Below are 23,921 nucleotides of genomic sequence, written 5' to 3'. Positions count from 1 at the left end.
TCAAGCACAACACAAGGAACAGCCAAAAATCTTCGCCTAAGCTAAGATACAGCCCACTAAAACACAGTGAGAGCACACAAGACTTAGTATAATTTAAAATGGAATATAATAAACCAAAAAAGAAAGCCTTGCATAAGTTGTACATAATCCTGAGCGTCTCCTTACAGTCAGGTATTCAGGAAGTCCTTCTTGAGGAATCAGCAGGTGTTGGAGATCCCACAGGCCTCATCTCTACTTGGGTTTTTACAGGCCCACTTGCATCCCCTTGTCCCCCTTCCATGCTTTGACATTAGTATGCTTGTCACCTATACCAGACAGCACAGCACAGCCCAGGGATGCAAAGCATCCTGGGATGCTTAGGGACTGATTTAACTTGAACAAGAAAGGGGCCTGGGACCAACGTTTTATAAACTGGTTTGACCTAAATCAGTTAAGTCTGATACTACACTCAGCCAGGTTTTCTTAAACCAGTTTCAGCCATTTTGAAACTGGTTTATGTGCACTCAGCTTATGTTCTGTTACAGGTTTAAACCTGTTCCAGATCACTTAAACCAGTTTATGTGTAATTCCTGTCCCTAGCCATGGTGCTTACAGAAAGATTTCACCTTCCTTTGCACCTTTACAAACACCTTAACTGCATATGGACCCTTTGCGAAAGCAAATGCTTGATCACTCTCTTGCAATGAGTTAAGGTAGCTGGTGAAATCAAATTACATCTAAGCAGAAAAATGTAAGGATTTGAGTGTTATTTGGACTGTTGACAAAAATTGATGAGAAGGACAAAAGGGGGAATAATCTTAGTAAAAACTTATGAAAAATACAAATAAATAAAAGTACATATTTATATACATCTCTAAAGTTATTTTACAAGGGTGTTTCAGAAAGTAACGACTTTCAAAATAAAACCATTTTGCATGCAATAATCATTTACTGGACCACATCACTTCTCTACATAGTCATAAATGACGGATACCTTTGATAATCCCTCCAACAGTATTTGCCACTACTGTGCAATATCCCACTCATTGCATACAAAATGGTTATATTTCAAAATTGCTGTTACTTTCTGAAACACACTTGTATCTTTTTAAGTTGACCTCATTATCAAATGGGGGCACACAAAATATATTATACTTGCCATGCATGAATAGCACTTTGTAGCCCTACAAGAACAGTGCAATTGGGATGTACAGGGGTTCCAGCACTCTGGCTAGAGAGCTACAAAGTTTCCTCAAAGGAGAGCCTTCCAGCCAAGAGGCAATAGGAGGCTATTCCTTGGGTCCCCTGTCCCCAGGGAGCCCAGTCACTAGCAACCTGTCCTTCCCTTGCCAGGGAATGGAGCAGGCTGTCAATGATCAGCTGACAGTTGTTGAAAAGCATCTGCTGGCAAAGACAAGTCCACTGCTGCCTCTGGGGATGAACTGCTCTCCTTCCACCTACCACTCCTGGTAGTCCCACTGCTGCTCTCAAAACCTCACCTTTTGCCAGGGCTCTTGCAGTAGTGGCAGGAATTCTCTCACCCTAACCCTACTGCCCCCGTTTCCCACTCCACCAATCATCAGAACTGCTCCTGAAGCCTTTGAAACAGCAGTGGCTGTCACAACAGGGTCCCAGCAGGGCTCCCTGGCAGCTTGCTGCTGGATGCATTATCAGGGAACTCTCCCTCCCTCTAGGGGAAGGAGAGCAGAGAACTGTGGGATGCTGGGGGTCCTAGAGACCCCTTTAACATTACCTGTAATTGTATAGGCATTGCGTGTAGTGTTGCAAAACCAAGAAGTTCCTCTTTGAAAGGGTAAGTATTCTGCAGTGTTTTTGCCATCTTTATAGTGCTACAAACAGCTTGAAAGGATGTATGCTTGTTTTTTTGTAGTGCTCCAAGGGCACATGTAGCTCTACAAGTGTAATGCCTGTCCACGGTCTTAGAGAACAGGCCATCAGCAAGACTATGAATAGGAAGTTAATAAAATTCTGCAGCACTGTTCCCCCATCATTAAAATTACTATAGTTTGAAAGCTTGTCTTTTTTGTTTGCTTGTTTGTTATAGTTGGTCCAATACAAGATATCACCCTAAGAAATCCTTGCCTCTCACAATAGTCCAGAAGATATCTTCCAGCCCCAATCACTTTGTTTAACACATGATTACATACACACAAAATAAAAGGCCCAGCAAATTATTAGTTTTTTTTAACAAATATCTATAATGGTACCCATTCATGTTACATATTTAGCAACACATTTCTTCACTTTCTTCCATCTTATAGAGGTTATACTACACTGAGCTGAGGAAATAATTTATATAGTTATTTCTGGCCTTTTATTTTGTGAACAGATTATCCACCAGTAGATTGCAAAGTTACAAAATACATCAGTTCAGACTTATTTGTGAATTTCATTAACCAAATATTTTGAGTTTCACTTCACTCAAGTGGTAAACTGAATTCTGGAAATAAGTATTCTGGTTGCGCTTTCCGGGATAGACTTGTAAGTATTATGGATAAGTACTTGGTATTGTGTTTGCTGATTTATATAACTAAGTAATGGAAAAAACACTGTATATGACATACACAATCCTCACATTGATGGTTGAATAGTAATGTTATTAGTCAATGAACAAAACCAGATTACATAACCTGGCTAATTAAGGAATGTAACAAAAGTTACTAATCATACAGTCAATTGCTGAGTGTTCCTAGAAAAGAAACATTAAATGAAAATAGAACTAAATAAGCACTCACTTTGAATTTGAAAAAATATTTGTGAAAAGATTTTTCCATTGCCCCTGAGCTTTCTTAATAACTGTTAACATCTCACTTTATATATAATATTAATTAATTATGTCAGATCCTGTCCTTGTCATCTTCTGCAAAGGAAAGAGAGATTTCTTTTTGTGATGGGGAAGAAACATAAGAGTAATGGAAAACTGCTCTTCTGTAAAAACCGTCAAACTACATGGCCTTCCTGTCATACCTAAGCCTGGTTCAGTACTAGGACTGCTGACAGGACACCCTTGAACTGATTTATGCTATTATGTTTTGTCAGGGACTATTGGCTCTGTTAATTTTGACTATTAGCATGATTGTTCTCAGTCATGAAATTCAGCTTGTTTTTAAGAAGTCCTGCCGTATGTCCTTGTCCTTGTTTTCTCTATTTATTTAGTCAGCATTACCTATCTTATCTCATTTATCACATAGATTATACTGCTCCAGTAGTCCTTGCAGAGCTTTAAGGCAATTTGGTCAGTTTACCATTTCCAGAGCAGTGTCATTTTTATCTTGATAATTACAAGCCTCTTGTCTTCAGTTTCTTTTGATGTTCCAAAATTAAATAAAACAGTAGAGTTAATTTTAGCAAATGTTTTCCTGTTGCTATGCTGTAACAATAATCAGTTCTACCAAGAAATAAGATGTACGGTCCATTTCTCAGCTGTTCAGGTGGAGGAACTAATGCACAAGCTGTGATTGTTCATAGGTTCAATACAAAACAATTATGCATTAATATAAAATCATAATGAGATAATGTTCATTTTGGTGGGGTTTTTCTTCTGGAATGAAATTACTGATTGTAGCTACCGTTCAAAATGTAATATGTTTTTATGACTACTTTTTTGTTTCTTTTTATAATGGAGTTATACATATGCTTGTAAATCAACCACCACATGTATCAACATTATATAGAAGGCTTCCCCTTTTCCAGTGTATATGCCTGTACTATTTAAAAATGGACATTAATGGAAGGGTTTTATTACCAGGGTGTGGCAGGGCACTGTTGGTGCCTGCCACTTTATGGGCAGAGCAGGCAGTAGCCAGGTGCTTGAGTACAGTGGCCATTTTGCGACCCAGGATATATAAAGTGTGAAGCAGCAGTTTGCTGCTGGCAGCCATGAGAGAGACATCAGCCAGTGGAGCTGAGGCTCAAGAACAGCTTGGCTGTTTATGGGCTGGGTCTATGGGAATGGAGAAGGCTCCAGGTCCTGAGCATGATCTAAAATTGCACCCTGCCAGGGATGGGTGGCCTGGTGGGACTGTTCATAGCAGAACAGTCCCCCAGAAATGCTAGGACAGTTATCACCCTGGTGAAAGCTGGGTTAGGGATGCCTAATAACCTCCAGCCCCCGCACAGTCCTAGTTGGGGAAAGCCCAAGCCAGTGAGAGGCCTATAGCTCACCGGATCCAGCAGAGTTATGAGGGAAAAAGCAGGCAAACAGCTCAGGCCAGGACCCAGAGAGGGGTCGAAGGGCTAGGGGCCCACCATGAGGGATGCCCACAAAGCAAAGAGGCTTGGGGTCCCAACTGGCCTGAGATGGGTCCAGGGCCCAAGGGGGAGCCAAAGGTCCCAGGGTGGGGACCACACAAATGGGGGGGAAGGGCACAGTTGAGTTTACCTGCGTGAGATGTCATCTGCGAGGCTTGGGCTGCAGTGTATAAGTAGAATGGAACTGCAGAGATCCCCGTAAACATTGGGGTGCAAAAATGGGCAGCCTCCTGCCTAATTAACACCATAACTATGTATCATCAAGGTGTGGCAGGAGAGAGAGGCAGGCGGTTAGCCCCGAGACGGGTGGGCAGGCCAACATCAAACTGACCCCAAGAGGACCCACCTGTTAAACAGGTTACATGCAGTTTTAGGAGCCTATTCAGCAATGATCAATCCTAGATATGGTCCTTACTGGGGCTACAAGTGAATGTACAAGACAGCATTCAGGAGCAAACATAACTAAAAAGAGGAGAAGCACATCACAGAATGTGGGGTAAACAAGTATGAGTGAAATGGAGTTACTCTAGGTTTGCATTCATTTAAACAGGCTAAGAAACAGGGCCTCATATAGTTAATATTTTTCCATGCTTGTTGCTCTTCATTGGAGAGCTGTGCATCACACCATCAGAAACTGGTTTGTAAAAAAGTAAAAGCATATTTCTAATCAGACAGCCTCTCACAGCCTACTTCCAGTAACGTAACATTTAAACAGGAATACATATTTTTTTCCTTTTAAGTATTTACCTTTCACAGCTCCTGTGCAATGTCTGTTGTACACACACAGAAAGCTGATGTGACATCTCAAAGAATAAGTGACCTGTCATAGACAGGTTTTTAAAATACATGTTAGTCAGCGATAGTATGTACCAGGAGTGGTAACAACATGGATTAAAACTTCTGTATGTTTTACAGCCATATAGGGTCATTTGGCTGGCTGAATTTATCCAATTGTCAAAAAATGAAAGTGAATTTGGGAACCTACTGGCTCCCTTGCAGTCAAGTTGGCCTCACACTTACAGGACAATAGGTAATATTGCCATCACTACGTAAAACATTTAAGTTCCCCCAGCACATTACAGGGAGAAACCAGGGTAGGGTGGTACCTTACAGACTAACAGATGCTGGTGCCTACAAAAGCCTCTCTGAACCACTTTGTCTTACATGTGCCACCCCATAACTTCAGACTAACATGGAGCTAACTAGCTCTCTCTGGAGCACCATAAAAGCTCTAATGGCTGCTAATGAATGCATTGTCAGCATCTCCAGCTAACTAGACATGATCCCCTTTCAAGGTCAGCACTGAAGTGCTAGACTTTACATATATCTTGTCTTTGAAACATGTCTGACTCATTTTCAAATGTTTTGCATGTTTGTATGCAACATACACACACTGTAAACATACAAACAGATTCTGGGTCAGATCCCCAGTCACTGTAAACTGATGCAGCTCCACTGGATTAGTCTGAATTATTTGGAATAGCATGTTTGGCCTACCATCCGTTACACTCAGTGATTTACGGTTGTTAGCATTTTCATTGGTTAACAGAAAAGCTTGAGGAAAGAGATTCTTTGCTAAGCATTTGAATCTATTGGCATCGCATGTGTCAAAACAGATCTTTCTTTCCAATGTTACTGTTACATTATTAATTATTATTATTATTATTATTATAGGAACCCAAACAAAAAATATTGCAAGGATTTTACAACGTGTGACTTGCCATAGGACAACAGATGGACAGAATTAAAAATAAAACAACATAACCCAACAGAACCCCAAACGATTTCTCTCTCCACAGCAACCGAGTGTTTATGGCAATAACTGAGGAGAAAGAACTTAAAAAAATTATCTTGGGAAAAGAGAACTGCTTGTCCCTTTGTAGCACTCATGGGAAGATAAAGGATTTCATAAAGCGGGGTGCAGGAGCAGTGTGACCTGTGCTTCAGACACAGAAATGCAGTAGCAGTGGGTGGGTTCTTCAGCTGGCAGGCAGCAGCAATAGTAGCAGTGGCAGCACATCTGTGTCTGCACTAGCAGAAAACACCAGGAAACAGGGCAGGGAGGAGGGACTCCCCTACTGCTGCTGCTGTCTGCAGCTGAGCCCAGGTCCACATGGAGCCTGTCTGGAGTGGGCAGAAGTGGCTCCAGAGCCTAACCCTCTGGACCGCCAGGGCAGCTGGGGACAGCAGCAGCAGTGGATGGGGGACGGGGAGAAGGAGAGGGAAAGGAGAGCAGGTCCCACTGAGCACAGTGGGGATGGGAGAGGGAAATCTTATTTGCTTTGGAAACTTACAGAAAAGTCTCTCGCTTCTGCTCCTGTGGCGTCATCAACTGAAAGGGTGGTGCGACCGTGCCACTGCACTCCCGTAGATCCGCCCCTGGATACATCTGACTTTCCCATTGGGCAGGGTAAAACTTCATAGGTCAAATACATTCAAGCACACTTGAACACAGGGGGGTAAAGTTTTCATCTGTGGCTGCATCTACTGCACATGCAAACCCTCACATTTGTACAAAAATGCTGTTTATATGCACATTGGACAAACAGGATGAGAGGCTCCATATGTAAACAACTTTGTACCCCCTTAGTATGAAATGTGAAAAAAGATGTCATACAGTCCCAGTTTGGGAGACTAAGTGAAGTCACATGGACTGAGCAGCAAGGCAGGCAAGTAAAGCTGAGCTCTGCCCTAACATCTAGTAGGTTTCCTGTTTATCCTCCACCCATGTAGCTCAAGTTTCAAAAGTGAGTTTCAGGACTCCAGTTGGGTAGATCCGTTTGGAGAATCAAAGGTATTTTTGTGCTATCTTTTATCATGAATTATAAAGCACATAATGAATATCAATGACTTACATTTCATTACAGTTTTTAAAAAATCCTCCAATGAGCTAAATCTTAGGAATTACATTTACTGCTCTGTCCCTTTAAGGCTGGCTGATGAGAGTTTACAAGTAAAGAGGGGCATGGCCTGATAACACAGTAGAGAAGGAGAGAGAGAGATTGACTGATTGTCCTGGAAGCTTATGAAAGAAATTCTTGTAAGAAAAGAGAGATAAAGCCTTAGAAGCAAGATGAAGACCCTGTACAGAGAGCTCCAAGGGCAAAGAAAAGAAAAAGTAAAGAGATACAGCAAGGTTTCAACCAGTCAAAGAGTTCTACTGTTTGATTTAGAGTTATTATTTCATGCTATCTATGTGATAGAAGATAATCAGTTTTGTAAGATGAATATAATTATTCTACTATGATAGTTAATTTCCTCCTTTTGGAGCCCCACAGTAATTCTATGACTCAAAAAAAAAGTATAATTAAAAAAAAAAAACACATGGTGGAATTCTATTTCCAATCATTAGACAGGACTGTGCACCAGCTATTAGAGTATTCCTTTCCTTTTTGTTCTTGCAGATTTTATACAGTTAATCCAGGTTTCCTGAAAATAAAAGAAACTTAAACTACATGCAGTCATGTACGTGATAGAGATCATTCAGTGAGGAGTGGGTTAACAAACATCTGTCAAGGATGATCTCAGAAATCTTGATTCTGCCTCCATGCAGGGAACTGGACTAGATGATTTCTTGAGGCATCTTCTAGCCCCAAATTTCTGTGATTCTATGATATCATGCCCTGCTATAGAAACATGCACACAAACAGAAGGAGAGTGTATATTGCTATGATGAATTCATGGCAATTTATTTTCACAGTGAAAATTTACCCTAGAGTATTGTGTGCCAATTTCTCCTTTGAAAGGATTATGAGATATGAAACCCCAGAGGCACACCTAAACACTTAACTTCTGTGCCAGCGGCTGGGCTGCTGGCAGTGGTGGCGGCCAAACCGGCAGTGCAGCAACTGCTGTTTTTGCACGCACAGCCAACTCTGCACCTGGGGTTTGTGCCCTGTTTGCCCCCGCCCTTAGCTATACTATTGTGAAGCCAGAGCATGCTAGAGGTTTAGAGCATTCCCTCCCACATGGGAGAGAAAAGGACTGAAGCATCCATATGTGTGCTTGCTGTCTCGCATAACAGCAAAAATAAAATTCATACTACCCCAGAGAGTGCAGAAAAAGCCCACAAATTATCCAGAGGAGCTTGTGGCCCACGTTGATTTTAGTGAAAAGGCCACAAAGCAAATGTTAATTGCTGTAAATTCTGAATTAGTTTGTACTTTCTTGAAAGGTCTGTGTTGGGGGTATCTGGACGCCTGCAGCAGTCCTGCCCCTTTTACTGTTTCCCACACTCCTTTCTGCTGATTCCTATTTAGCCACATGCAATTCAGGCATAACTGAGTGAAAACAGATAGTCTTTTTAAGATAGTACGTAGGTATTTAGGATTAAAAGGGACAGATCACAGAATCCAGTTCTTTGCAACTAGCCATGTAATAACCTTACAGGCCCATCCCAGATACGTATACTAGGAATCTAAATGTGATTTAGAAGGAATTTAGGCTCCTCAAAATCATAGAGAGAGTCCTGTCAACAAGTATCCAGAATGCCTTTACGCTAATAACCACATAACTCCTCAGTCACCTAAATTTACTAAGTACCTACATCTTGGTCTGAAAAACTCTTTAGGTGTTTCTCAACATGTGCAAAAAACTTATCTGAGCAGCTAGGCACTTAACTTCTACCTAAGCCCTGCTGCAATCCAGAATGAACCTAGTCTAAGCACCTACAATTTGCCTGGGTTCTGGAAGAGGCCTGATCCATTGGACAGGCTCAGAGCACAACTAATTCCCTCAACTCAGCACAAAGTACAGCACACACAGTCATTTTCTCTTGAAAACAGAGCTCCAGGAGTAGGAAATGCAGTGATTGTCTAAAGTGAAATATCAACCCTGGCCTAAAAGCCAGGTTAACTATTTCATGGGTGAGCACCCAAACAATAAAGCCATTGTGCAAAAGTTGGGTGCCACTGCAAGCATCATCACCATTATTAGGCTTTTTATTTCCTTTGCATTTCCTGGCTACTTTAGATAGCTTGATACTCAGCTGGTTTCTGAAGATTGCTTGCTTAGGTGCCTTATTCACAGCTATGTTAGTAGAGGGAACCTCAGTACCTCACTCAGTGCTCAGTTTTCCTTTAAGCAGCAGGCATAGGCAGAGGGAAAAAAAAGTTTGGGGGTGCTGAGTGCATGTGCTCCCCACAGCAGGTAAGTCTGTGGAGAAAGGGGCGGGGAGAGGGAAAAGGGCGGTGGGAGGGGGGGAGGGGGAGATAGAGGTTCCAGCGGTAAGCGGGGGGAGCAGGACATAGGCAGGAACAGGGCCTGGGGTGAGTAGGGACCCGGCCAGGCTGCAGGGTGGGACAAGCAGAGGCCCGGGAGGCATAAGCCCCACTGGTCTGTGCGCAGGGTGGAGGTGGCTGCTGCTGCACGCTTGGCCTTGAGTCTTGCTGCCCTGAGAGCCACACGACGCCACGTGTGTCCTGCTGCTGGGTGGGCCAAGGCCCCAGTGGCAGCTGCCTGTGCCCCATACACAGATTGGGAGGGCATGTGCCCCCTGGGCCTCTGCTTGTTCCACTACCCAGCCCGGCCAGGGCCCCACTCACTCCAGCCCCTGGTACTGCCTGTGCCCCACTCCCTCCCTCACCATGGTGGTGAAGGGGGCAGTGAGGCTGGGGCTGGGACAGGCCCTGCACAGCCGGTGTGGGGCGCAGGATGGAGCTATGAGTGGTTTGTCCAGGGACTCCCAGTGTGGGGACAGGGTAGTAGCTCCTGCTGCTGCACTCACCCCGGGAAGCTCATGGAGTGTGTGACCCTTGATCTGTGTGGGACAAAGGTAGGCTGCCCCTATGGAGTGGGGCCGTGCCTATACTGGGCTCGTCCTGGCGGGGGGGGGGGGTGGAAGAGGGGGGTTGGGCCATGCTAGGGACAGCAGCATTGGGAGGGGAGCTGGGGGAGCTATGGTGAATTTTGGGGTAGCTGCAGCCCCTCCCGTAGCCCTTCTCCCAGTGCTGCTGCCTCAAGAGTAGCCTGGCCCAGGCCCAGACCCCCTGGCTAGGAAGAGCCTGGAGCAGCCCCTGCCCCAGCCTGCAGTGGCAGCACACCCTTGTCCCATGCAGATCCAGGACACATGCCCCACATGCCTCCCAGAGCGCATGCAGCAGAAGCCACATCCCCTAGATGAGCCACTTGTGGATCCGTCCTGCACCCCACCCCAGCTGTGCGAAGCCTGCCCCTGCCTCAGCCCCACTCGCTCCCTCACCATTGTGTGCGCCCCTCCCCACCCCAGCCATTGGAAGCCTGCAGCTGGGCTGACTTGCAGCCCTACTGCTGCCCCGTGTTGGGGGGGCGAGGGGGCTAAGCCCCATTAGCCCCCCCCTTCCACTGTCTGTGGCTGCAGGTCACCTAGGAATACCAAGGATCCAGACAGAATCTAAAAAATGATAATCACGTGAGACTTCAACTACTTGTGGACACAATGGCCAAATGTTTCCAGTCTTACGATGTAGAGAGAAACAATGTCTTGGCCTGCAAATGATAGCATGTTGAAATAGCTACAGGGGGGATCTATTTTCACCTTATCCAGTGCAACACACAGAAGTTGATTCAAGGAGATGGAGCACTATCAGAGATGGAGCTGTAAGATAAACCAGAATAATCTAATATAAATTTAACCACTTTAATTCAGCAAACTGAGATGACTGACATCTGAAGTCATCTGTTGGCAAAGGAATGCAATCTCTCATTGAAATCAGTTGTTATGCCATATGATCAGAACATAGCCAAAAGTATCTAGATTGTAAAAAGTCTGCTGAGGTCATAGTGAGGAGTGACTTGTTAATAAGATTTAGTTTTTTTACTGTGAAACTGAGTAGCAGCAATCAAAAAGAGTATAAATGAGATTGTTTGTGTGGCTGCTTGCAAATGCTCGGGGGCAGGGGGAGAGGGGGACCCAGAGCTTTACTTTAAACTGTGCATCCTCCCTAAGAGCTGGCCTAAAACTCAGAGGAAAGCTGTCAGGTCTAGGTTTCTGTTGGTTTCCATTCCACTTTTCATTCGATGTTTCTTCTATTTTATGCTAGATGCTCGTCAGAACCTCAGGTAGCGGAGAAACCTCTTTGGGTGTCACTGAGGTGAAATCCCAGGTTTGGCTACAGCATGCTTTATCACTTTTAAATTTGGCCCTCACATCTTACATTTTGTACAGTATGGCAGGAGGCGGGGAAGCAGCAATGTGAGTCAAGGGACTGCATATTTGACACCACATACTGTAAACATGATGTGTCCAAATCTCATCAAAAGCATATATGTACAGAAGCGTATGCATCAGGTTGATACTCTGGGTGTACCTGCAGAAAGAGACATGATAAAGCCTACTCTAATTTCTTCCACAGCTTGGTCACTGCTTAGATTAATTTACCTCTAAACACGTAGCATACCTGCGTGATTTAACCTGCCAACTCCCACGGGAGTTTTACCTGCTTATGTCACGTCACAATTCATATCAGAATTCTAAAAGCGTCTGTGACTGTATTGACTCCAAGCTGATGCGATACAGGCTCTTGGCCTCACACTTGCTTTTTGCTACATTGTGAACATTTATTTTCATTTGGGTCTAGAGTACAACATGGCATTCATTCCAGTACCAACCAGTATAGCTTATACTATTACACCATCATTAAGAGACTTGCAAAATGGAAATGTAGGAAATGAATTTCGAAAAGTCATTAGCCCTAGAAAAAGCTGATTCTTCAGTGTTTTGAAAGTATACCTTCTACAGAAGAACGTTTCAAAGTGCACAGTGGCAGTGGATCATAATGGAACTTTTTGGAATAAGTCAATACACCATGGTCTGAAAATTTTCATCTAGATGTGTTGCTTTCTAGGGTTAGTTGGGTTCATCTACCTTTGTTTTTTTGTTTAATTGGATTGCAGAGGCAGATATCAAGAAATTCAATAAATATATGAGTCCATTGGTATTAAGCAGACAGTTATGAATCAGTTAGGGAGGAAGATACTAACCTGAATGAGCATCCAGCTGAACTGACAAAGATAAAGGTAATGCATAAGAGCTCCCAGTACAGAGCAGCTTTCCTGTGAGAGCTCTTGACTAATGTAAGCTGAGGCAAGAAATGAAATCTGTAAGAAAAAACAAACAAACTAACAAACAAACCACACACATTATACAAACTGGTACCAATTATAATTAAAATATTATTAAAGAAAATCAGCAAATTGTTCTCATTTGGAAGGAAAGCTGGAATGATGCAGAGCAAAGTAAAGTACCATTGAGAGAGTATTTAATAACGGCATGAAATACTTTGGTAAAAATGCATTTAATGTTCAACCTAGGGTGAAATTGTCTCCCCTATAATCAGTGACTTTCCACTGACCTCAATGGAGTGACAATTTCACCTACATATTTTTAAAAGAATTTATTATTGAGATGAACTATTATTGTCTAATCTATTTAATGGTATTTCTTTGCCTACAAAAGTATTATTTTATTGAGGCCCTGACTATACACTCTACAGTATTCACTTACATTGCCCCAGTGACATAATACTTTCAACCTGTTCTTGTTTACTCTTTCATAAGTAGTAACAGTGATGAATAGATACGAGTTCTGATTCCCTTCTGTTTTCTATCAGTTATGACATTGGTATAAATGCACTGATATCAATATAATCATTCCTAATATATCTGAATGCAAGTTTAGAAGCGGACCTAGAGCTTTCCTATATTTTAAATCACAAAATTGATAAAGATCGAGGTCATTGTAAATAGCATAACATAAGCAAATGGATGTCAGCCATGAAAATGTGACAAAAACTATGACTAGGAATCATAGCAATCCCAAATTTGGGCATTTGTGGTGTGACAAAGGGCTAAGATGTCTATTCACTTGGGTTTTTTGCCACCATAAAAAATTTAAACAGGCACAAGGGTGATGTCTGTTTGCCACCTTTCTGATTATTGATAGTAGCAGGATCTGCTTCTCCATGCTACCTGTGAAGATCATAAACTAAGTCACAAATAACTACTTTTTTAGGTTAACAAAGTGACAAAAAGAACAGGCTGACTGACAACTTTACCACTTTTGTACCAATGCAGTGAGAATACCAGAATACCATTCTCAGAATGAGATAAGAATAGCACCCAAAAGTTGTTTCTGACATAACTACCAAATAAAGTAAAAAATATGCTAGTAAATGCGTTGGTAAATCTTTGATGTTGAAAAGATCTCTTCCAGGACGCTCCTTGATAAACCACTAAGTGGTAGCGTAATTCGTTATCAGCTATTCATTACCAGCATTAAGAAACCTGACTTGATTAAATGCAATAAAGTAAAACCTTCATCAGAGTCCCACTGCAAATGAACAGTCAGACTCTTCAGACAACTTTGCATTGCAAGTAACACAGACAGAATCTCTGTGCCATATTAGTAACGATGAACATACTGGTCTAAAATTAAAATATAAGCTGTATATAAAATACTTTAAAAATAAATATGGATGCATAAGCTAAATCAAGTAAATTCAGAATTACTTCACAGAAAAATATTTTTTTTGGAACTGGGAAACTGCAGTAAACAGTTTCTAATTTTTTCTTATCATTTCTAATGCTGACCTAGTTAGGCCGCCTGACACCCTACAATCATTTCTATCATGCTAAACACCAGGAGTGAAAATCTGACCCCATTCAAGTCAATGGAAAACTCCTACTGCTTTCCAAGGGGCCAGGATTTCAAGTCAGAATCTTGGTTGAGGTGTCTGACTCTCTGTAAGTAAAGTACGAAATCATTCAGCAGCATGTGCATCAGCCCATAATATATGCTTTCAGAACCTCTCCCCTAATGATCACAATGTTTCTACTAGAGTGAACATCCCTTTAAAAAGTGAGGTCCAAGGACTGAGTTAACCACAATTTTTGCAGTATTAGACATGGTTCTTGTTTTTTAATTGTTTTTAATAATAAAAATGTAATCTTTTAAAAAAGATGATGTGTACAATTTACTCAGGGCAAGATTTAAAAACAGACCACCAAGATAATTTACATACATAGCAGCAGTTCCCTAAAGCAAGGCACACAATTCAAGATGGGCCATTTAAATGCGAGAAAAGAAAGAAAAAAGTACTGCATGTATATTATAAGTCAAGGCAACCATCTTCTGTCAGAGCATTTGTCATAAAGCATTTCTACTTGGGTTGACCAATGAAACCCTTGAATTCCAAGCAAAAAGATCTGCAAAGGTAAATGTCCTGTAGGAACAGAGGAATGGAAGGCATCTGCTGGGTGATCAAGTCCGGTCCTCTGCTATTACAGGCAAACACATCATATAATGCTTTTCATAAACATATAATACTTTTCATTTAGGATCAATATTAGACTTTTATTCCCAATGACCCCACTGAAAACAATTTCATACTCATTTATTTTGGTGCTAACATTGTCTATTAGCTTAAATAGTTATTTTCCTTCCCTGCTGTTTAACTCCCTCATATAGACAGCAAACATATCTCCTATCATACTCTGATTTGTGTGGTTAAATAAGTCAAGCACATTTAAGATATGTCAGAGGTGTCAAACTCACCCCACTCACTGGGACACACCCAGACCATGGGGTTCCTCACAGGCTGGATTCAGATGCAGTGATGGGGCAAGGGGCCGTGAGGAGAGCAGTGGCGGTTTAAACAGTCATTGCTTGCCTCCTCCAACACTGACATGTGTAGTCCACTATTCAGTGCTATGTAGACATAAACTAGATCAGGTATCATAATTAGCACCACACTCAGTTCTGGCTAATTTACCTTACCTCTCAGAGTAATTTTAAACAACACTGCAGCATCTGGTATGATCAGGTTATATTTTATCCCATTCATCCTTATGTCTTTTATTATTCTTTCTTTCAAAATTAATTCTAAAGCACTGCATACCATTGAAGTCCAACCAATGAACATATAGTGGTTTGGTTCACTTTCCTTTCTTCATCTTACAAGTACTACTTTTATAATTTTCCAGTTATACAATACCTTCCCAGACTTTGTAGATTTATTAAAAGACTAGCATAAGAAACTATAGAATCTAAGGGGCCAACAATTTCTTATGCCAACTGTTTCAGAATCTTGGGATAGAGATTATCTGGTCCTCGATTTGAGCGCGTACAGCATTTGAGTTTTGGTTTATCTCAGTTATTGTAATTTTCACTTCCATACCATCATTCCTATTAGTAATCATGTCTTTCCTTCATGTTCACCATTATCATTCTTACTGAACCCTGAGGTAATGTCTTAACTTGCTCTCAGGGCCAAACAAACTATTTTCAATTTCCAGCCTCACTGCACAATGGCCCCTCTTCTTTTTTTCTTCTCTTTTTAGTTATATGGCTGAAGAACCTTTTGTTGAAGAAAACGCAGTTATTTCTCATGTAACTTCACCGTCTGAATGATCCCAATGCCTTAAAATGTAGTATTACATGTATATAGAGATGATATCAGGAACTAATTCAAGAAGTCCAAATTCAGAATACTAAAATAATTCAATTAAGTCCCTTAAGAGCTGAATTATGAGAACAAAAAGACCTGGAAATGTTGCTTTTGCAAATCTGGTTAACATGGACAAATCAATCCATTATTTTCTCTATAGGAGTTCTATTTGAAAAGCTGGGTAAAGAGGTAGTCATGAAAACTGAAGCAATTTCACAGTAAGCTGAAGCATAGCAGTCAAGCAGGAAGTAGAAGGGCTAGTAATTAAAAGCAACAAGAATAAATATTTAAAAAGAATACAAAAGCAACAGGAGCGGAGTATAAAAAAGTAGGAGATTCAAAGCTTCATGATAAATATAAGTGCTGAAATACTACCATGTGGTATATTTAAAGGAAAGAAAACAATGCACAATAAGGTTGAGATGCAGCATAAAACAGTGAGAAACATCTGCAGGGCATAGAAAAGATTACTTTCAAAAGTTGTCTCTATTTAGAAACATATTTTAAAAATCAGACCATAAACTTCATTTACCAAACCTGTATGGTAAATGTGGACAGATTGTATCCACATTTAAATGTGTATATAAAACTGTCACTGGTATGATCAAATCAGGAATTAAAGATATATACTTCCATCAAAAGGTTGTGGGAGCTTCAAAATAAAAGGCATGATTTACCATAGTTACATTTTTTCAGCCTAAATACACAGCATACAGAGAATGACAATCCCTAAAGCTAAATATAATAAATATGGTACACACATGCTGCTAGCAGACATGGAACTGCCTCCCCCGCCAAAAAAAAGAAACACGCTTTACCGGAAGCAGCAGCGTGTTAGTTCGACCCTGCTCTGCAGCATTTGTATAAATTGGGCACTTCAGCAGGGCTTTTTGGTGCCAAAAAGCTGCACTAAAGCACCCTATCTATACAGATGCTGCAGAGCAGTGTCAAACTAATATGCTGCTGCTTCTGGTAAAGTGGGTTTGGAGGGAGCGGAGGGCAGTTTCCCCATGTGTGCAAGCAGCCTGTGTGTGCCATATTTATTATATTTAGCTTCAGGGATTGCCATTTCTGTATTTAGGCTGAAAAATATAACTATGTTTTTTTTTTTAAAGGACCAACAACTCTTTCTAGATATCTGACATGCAAGTATATATCTTTAATCCCTGATCTGATCATCATGCCTCTTCTGGGCATGCACTGGGCTAAGTGCTGGAGCATGCCGAATTTGAAGTAAAACATGTTTTTTGTTTGTTTTTTTTCCATGTCTGCAAGCAGCCATGAATACCACAAGACTCTAAACATTTCTTTTCTATGATGTTCATTATAACTGCAAATATATTTTTGTGAACACTACCTAAATGCTGGGTGTAGAAAATCCGGCCCTTTGTATTTAAAAATGTCAAAACTGGTGAAGGTCAAACACTCAAGCTTGATGCCTACTACAGTATAATTTCTGTTGCTTCTGGACTTATGTTGTTTCAATGGTTAAATCAGATAGTGAATTTGTTTAATATGTATTTTATTAATATTTATCATGACGACACATTTACACATCTCTGTACAGAAATGTCCCATAAATTTATAGAGAAAATTTGAAACTACTGAATTTGTTGTAGTTTACTGTAAGAAAATTACCCATTTTTACATTTAAATAACATTATCTTCCTTATTGTGGACACTGAATGTGATGAATCTGATTAATGCTAAATTAGCTACATCCTGTCAGAGAAAGGGTTTAATAACTATTGAGGATAATAGGCACTGGCAGATTCAACTTTGTGTTAAAGGCAAGAGGGAAATAGATTTGTCACGGTTTTGCCAACTTGAACCAGCCAATCTCAAGACCATTCTAATAAAAATTTTCTTTTTCCCATTACAAAGAAAACTGAAAAGACCTCTGTGTTACAGGGATCTAACTGTATCTGATATGCTATTAGCTATGTTACAGCTCCTTCGTAAATATTTGATGCCTGAAGCTTTCAGTAACATCATGGTAAATGCTTAAATAAATTCACTATTTAATAAGACACTTGAAAGTAAAATAAAAGAGTTGACCTAGAATTCTAGAAGTAGAAGGAAGTGAGAACATATGGGAAACAACCAATCTGAGTGTCACAATTTTATCCTTAGTTTTCAAAGAGTGCTGAAAAGGCAGCATGCTTTTCTGCAGGAGAGAAGGGAAAAGAGAACACCTTGCTTTGTCCTATAGTAAGCCCTATGGATGATTTGAAGGTAGTTTTAACAGGCTCTGGAGACAGCTGTGTCCCACAAGTCTCAATCAGAGATGGTCAACACCACAGGGACCTTGAAGATATTAGTGAAGAAGTAAACCTAGTGAGAGATGTATTCTTCTTTTGGAGTTTGTGACTGTAGGAGGGTACCTCTCCATGGGTGGCTGTGAAGCCCTGCAGTCCCTGCAGCCCTCACTTTCTGGTCAATCACCCCTTCAATTGCCTGCCACTTGTTTATTACTTTTATGAGGGAGGGTACCCCAGGGCTTCCCAAATTGCTCTTTAAAATGACCACCAGGTGCCCATGGTCACTGTTTTATGGGCTAATTGCATGGCTCTGTTCCCTCCCTACATTGTGCCCCATGCCTCACAGATGGCATCCTCATTGATGTTTTCTTCCACTTAGCCCCTCCTCTGAGGTTCCTGAACCTTCACTGGTCCTATGCTATCAGCCCCTGAGTCTGGGCTCTGGACCCCACCCTAGGTCCCTAGGAACCTCGTCCTCTCCTTAGTTCCTTCCTCAAACCTCCAGACTGCTTTAGGTGTGACCCTCCAAGCTGACCTTTTGGAGTTGCAGCCACACTGCTGAGGTGGTAGTCTCTCAGCAGGTTCCAGATCTTCCCACTGGGTTTCTCTCATGTCCTGAAGCTTATACCTGCTCTAAGCCCAGCCCTCCTCCCAAGTCAGAGGACTCTTTCTATCAGGCTTCAGTCTCACCTTCCAGCTCCCTGGGGCAGTGGACTCCCAGTTAGCCCTGGCCCACACCTGCCGGCAGATTCAAAGGCTGCCTGACCTCTTAAAGTGGCCTACCACAGTGAAAATCTGAACTGAAGTTCTGGACTGATTGGTATTGTGACCTGTAGTTTTTTCATTGGTAGGTTATCACAAGCAGTTAAGAAAGTAGAACAACATGCTTTATTACTAGAAGAGGGTACAGAGACAAGTCACTTAATGTTGTTGGTATAAACAGTTTCCTTTTCTCCTTTAGGCAGGAAGCATGTTAACATCCTCAACTGCCTTCCAAAGTTACTTCCTAAGATAGGGACATTTTACCACTGGGAGAAGCCCACCCCTTTAGGAACTGTTTGTGGATATGCCACACACACAGAACCTATCAGCATGCTGTGATACATTATTTATGACACTAACGATGAAGGATACATCAATAGCCTAATGATGTGGTATACAGTTTCCTGGAATGCTAAATTCGAGATTAATACTAAAAGACCAATCCTAAAAGGACCTAAATATGGGTAAACTTGTTCAGAGAAGTAATTTTGTTGATTCTACAAGTCTTTCTAAGTTAATAAATACATATATATAATACTTCACAAAAACTGGTCCAGAGATTTTTGTCTCAGAAAAACAGGTTTTTCTTTTATTATTTTAGAGTTTGGCATATTGTTTAATAGTAGTCTATATGAATCATACTCTTTTGCTCTTGTTCTGTAGGTCAGGGCAGCACTGATGTTAACCAACTGTTCTTTCTGTGTTCTGATATTAAATGCCAGACCAAAAATATCAACAAAGAATATACAGAAAAATGTGCAGCCTTATGAATCTCAGCAGAAATTTCAAGTCAATCTTTCTGATTCAAGTACAATACACAACATGTATTGAAACAGACAAATATGATACCATTAAGAGCAAAAATTTAAGTTGCTTATAATAATATATAATAATTTATCTCTAAATAAAAGTTCACTATTTTTTCTCATCCCCATTATGTATTAATAATGCAAACACTTGGGATTCTTAGCACATTTGCATGAATACCAAATTATTTTATTGTGATCACTAAATTATTTCACTGTAATAACAACTTCCAAATTGGTGCATAATTAACAGACACCTGACAAACACTTCAGAGCAACAACTCTTTTGGCCTTGGTTATAACATTAATTTTAGAATCTCAATGTATATTTTACTAGACTCTAATTACTTTGCACATGTGCAGTAGGTATGTGCAGTATTCCAATTTTCATACCATAGTATAATGGCACAATACATTTAAAAAATAAGCCCTAAAAATTAATTAAAAACAAATACTTTTGCAAGTTAATTCTACGATTTTTTTCTCTTTTTTAATATAGCCAGTAGCTCCTTTTATGGAAAGAAATTCTTAAAAAACAGCAGCAGAGTTTGAGGTCATTCAGATCACTGACTGGGCATCCAGCCCTGCATCAACAACCATATACTTGCCAGCTAACCCTCTCATCTGAGCAGGATGCTTTTGTGTTTCCTGCTGGGTTCTAGTCATGGCCCTATGCGCTTCCTAATTTTGGGCTCACTGGTTAATCAGCCAATGGGCACTACAAATCAATCTCTATTACCCTTCCTGAGCAGGTGGACATTTTTAATTAGACAAGCAGCACATCTAATGGGAGGAGCTTTGGCTCCATACTCAAAACCATGTCAGCTACTGCATCTGTGCTTAAAGTAGAAGTCAACTGTGTCCGGAAAAGGCTGGGTAGATTGTTTCCCTCCTGAAGCAAGTCTGTCACAGGGACCAACCTGCATTCTCATTTATCATCTGGTCCCAGCTCTGCTCCAACTGCTTTATTCAGAGCAGATTACAAGATGTCATTTGAGAGGGCTATTACTCCCGGATTTTCAATACAGTGCATCTGTTTAAGTGCATGGCCTCTATAGAGAAAAAAGGCTCTCATGCTTTCCCTTCAGTGTTTTTGGCTCAGTTAAAGAGAGGACAATTAGTAATAAAGTAGACAATCACATTTTGTATGCAGTTACCCAGAGCACAATTAACTTACAAATGTAAGCAGCGGGGTTGGAAGATGTTATGCACCTAAGCAGTTTGTGCACCAGTTTGCAGATAATCAGGGTTTGTTACAGTGGAAGCAATAGGCAATAAACTGGGACTGGCTCTGTGTTAGGCAACTCTGTCAGACTCCTAAGTGGAGTCTCCTGTATAAGAAAAACAAATCGAATAGCCGTCTTTCAACAGATTCCAAACAAACTGGTATTACATACAATAGAACATATAACAATAGAAAAGATAACAACTTGGGTAGTTTAGGTGCCTAATGGAATCAACACGATAAAGAGGGCAAAATTTAAAAAAAAAGATACTTTCTGTTTGCTTCTAGTAAGCTTTTCAGTAGATACAATACACCATAGGCTATCCAGAGATAACAAAGTTACTCTACTAATCTCTGTAATCATCATTATTCCTCATTCTCATATGAATCACTTTCCATCCAATCTCATTGCACTATACAGAGAAGTCTATCCGTTATCATTATCACCATTTTATAGACAAGTAAACTGAGACAGAGATGAAGCATTTTCCCACAAGTTCTCCAGCAGGCCAGTCACAGAGCTAGGAACAGAAATCAAGGGTAAGGTCAGATGAGGTAAAAAGGAGTAAAAACTGTGGTAAAAAGGAGTAATATCTGGTTTATGTGCATTAGCTGTTCCACAGCAACTGCCCATATGCCAGCTTTAACTTTTAGTTGATCAAAGAGAAACTGTGGTAAGTTAGCCCTCAATGAAAAACATTACCACCCTGATTTAGCTTTCATGTAATGAGGTAATTGCTTCCTGTGCATGTGCGCCAAATAACCAGAGTCCCAGTCCAGCGTTCCCCCTCCACTGTACCACACCTTTGTCCTATGCAAATGATTGCGGGGCGGGAAAAGACGGGAGACTAGTATCACTGAGTACAAATTCTTAAAATATTTTATAGAAGACCACCTTAGGGATCCTTGATGTATGGGGTTCCTAGAAGCAAGTATGAGCCCAAATATGACTTAGAAGATTCTCAAAAAAAAAAATTTCTGATTACCTGGAACTTTCTTGATATGGGACATCTTGCCTATGGTGCTTGCTTTCCTCTCCCTTCTCTCCTCCTTCCCTCTCAACCCCCTGGGACCAGATATAGGGCCCAATTAGGCTGCTGTCATGGACAGGGACTGTAGCATCTCTTTCCTTTTGTCTCTTCCTGTTTTCAGCTGGTCCTCAATGACAGGCTTGAGGCAAAAGATAAAGTGGATACAGAAACTGCTGAAAGGGGACCTTGCTATTTCCCTGTGGACATATGCTTAGACTGAAGTTGTCTACATGCACCATTGTATTTCTCAATGGGAATGCCTTCTGAGTCTGAGCTTCTTTCACAGATCAGGAACAATGATCTTGCAATGGCTGCATGAGAACTTAACAGCTCTCTACTGAATTCTAAAATCTTACTGGTGTTAGCCATACTACCTACTGGGAAGACATGAGCCCTAGACATAAGGGAAAAAAGGATTTGCAGGCTCTTGGTTCTTCATGTGGTAACGCATAAATAAGGTTTAGTTTGAGGGGTTTTTTAGCTTCTCCTACTTTCTTGTATTCCTATCTAGTCTACAAGGACAACTGTTCTGTTACTATCTTCAGATGGATGACAAAGGGATAAATTAAGCCTTATATATTGAAACAGTATAGCCACCACTGCATGGTGCCCTGGGTGAGCTGATTAGCACTGCTAAGTAACAGGGCCAATTAGCCTATCCCTTAAGCTAACTAGCCCACCCGTACAGAGACAACTATTCTGCTTCCGAATTCACAGGATTCAAAGGCTTTCAGCAGTGCAGCATGCATAATGATGCCACCATGGGGGACAATAAGTTTAGTGTATTAACTAAGTCTATGTTTTTGAATTTTGTAGACACAGTCTTAATGATATGTCTCCATCTACTGGTTTACAAGGAGGAATAACACAAGTATCCAGGATGGTGCAGATAAGGGGATAATTTAATTGAAGCAGCTGGATTTTGTCTGATATATGCACTCCTGAACATATTTAATAGAAGTTGCAGAACAGGTAAAAGAAAAATTACTTTTAAGAATATAATAAAAGTCTACAGTTAATTTCTTGGTTATACTCTTATTTGTAAACTAAGAAACTATGAAAATGTTGGGATTATGTGTACAAGTAGATCAAATGCCAGAGTACTGTCAGAAGAATATTCAATATATTAATCTGTGCCAGTTCTTATGATGCTAGCAAGTTCACGGGGCTGGCTTCTCGGAACTTAAGTTCCATATCTAGAACAAAGAGTAAACAGAATAAAGGGCTTTCCTCTCTCACACTTCTACATAATACTAAACCTTTGGACTGTATCACTTAATAAGAATACTGGCTCTTGGGCCCATACTGATCAACCTGAACCAGGAAGTAATGTAGGGCAAATCCACTATGAGCAGTAAAAATATCTTTCTATTGATGGGAAGGGTTTTTTTTTTTGGCATATTATAACAAGAAAACCACACACATATCTGATTTAGCAGAGTAAATTGCATTAAGTAACCTCCTAATATTTTGTGATTTATATCTGTTGCATGTCAAACTTGTCACAACCCAAAAGGTGTGATTTTTATGTGTGTGCGCTTTGGCACTGCTAAATTGTCTCCGCTAAATTGCAAGCTTCCTTGCACGGTGGAGCTTTCTGCTGCAAAAGAGAATCCCGGTGCAAGGGAGAATTTCCCGCCAATTTGAAGCTTTCTTTGCAGGGTGCGTTTCTTTGTTGCAGCACAGAAACGCTCGTTGCAAAGAGTTCCCGCCATTTGTATGTAGATTTGGGTCCCATTATTGGCCAGTTCTAAATTATTCACACGTGGCGGCTAGTGATTGGCTTGCTAGCCGTATAAGAGGCTTGAGTGGTTTCCGCCCAAGTTGGAGGACTCCACGAACAAGGGAGGAAGAGACTTCACGCTGTGTGAAGATCTCTAAGCGCTGCGGATCCTCATGGACCCAGTGCATTTGAAGCAGGCTACGGAGATCTGATCAATCTCTAGCCTCTCCCCGTCGCCGATAGAATTCCTAGACGTACCCCACCCGCGCGCAAAAGAACTGGACCCACGGAGCCTAGCAAACTTCGTGTGAGTTGGTTCAGAGCTCTTCCAGATGAGTACTTTCTTCGGCTGACGCGACGGGCTCGCGTGTTCAGAGCCTTCAGCCGGATTGGGCTAGAGTTCACGAGTCTAGAACTCTTGTCCGCCTCTTTCCTTTTT

General features: G+C 41.1%; 1 protein-coding gene across 2 annotated transcripts in view; it reads right to left on the bottom strand.

Annotated features, from left to right (window-relative positions):
* The window catches only part of LOC102385518 (G-protein coupled receptor 98), a 172,099-nt gene that overhangs the window by 137,952 nt on the left and 10,226 nt on the right, over window positions 1-23,921 (bottom strand). Inside the window, exon 2 of one of the 2 annotated variants that reach the window (XM_025207808.1) lies at window positions 12,211-12,327. In XM_025207808.1, the coding sequence (XP_025063593.1) occupies window positions 12,211-12,255 (45 nt within the window). In that variant the 5' untranslated portion in view covers window positions 12,256-12,327. Of the gene's footprint in view, window positions 1-12,210; window positions 12,349-23,921 lie in introns of those variants that run through there. The other variant, XM_006026796.3, reaches the window with a different exon arrangement.

This window comes from Alligator sinensis, unplaced genomic scaffold (assembly GCF_000455745.1).
Source record: "Alligator sinensis unplaced genomic scaffold, ASM45574v1 scaffold545_1, whole genome shotgun sequence".
NCBI lineage: Eukaryota > Metazoa > Chordata > Crocodylia > Alligatoridae > Alligator > Alligator sinensis.
The sequence above is the reverse complement of the archived record's forward strand: the minus strand, read 5'-3'. Positions and strand labels throughout refer to the sequence as shown.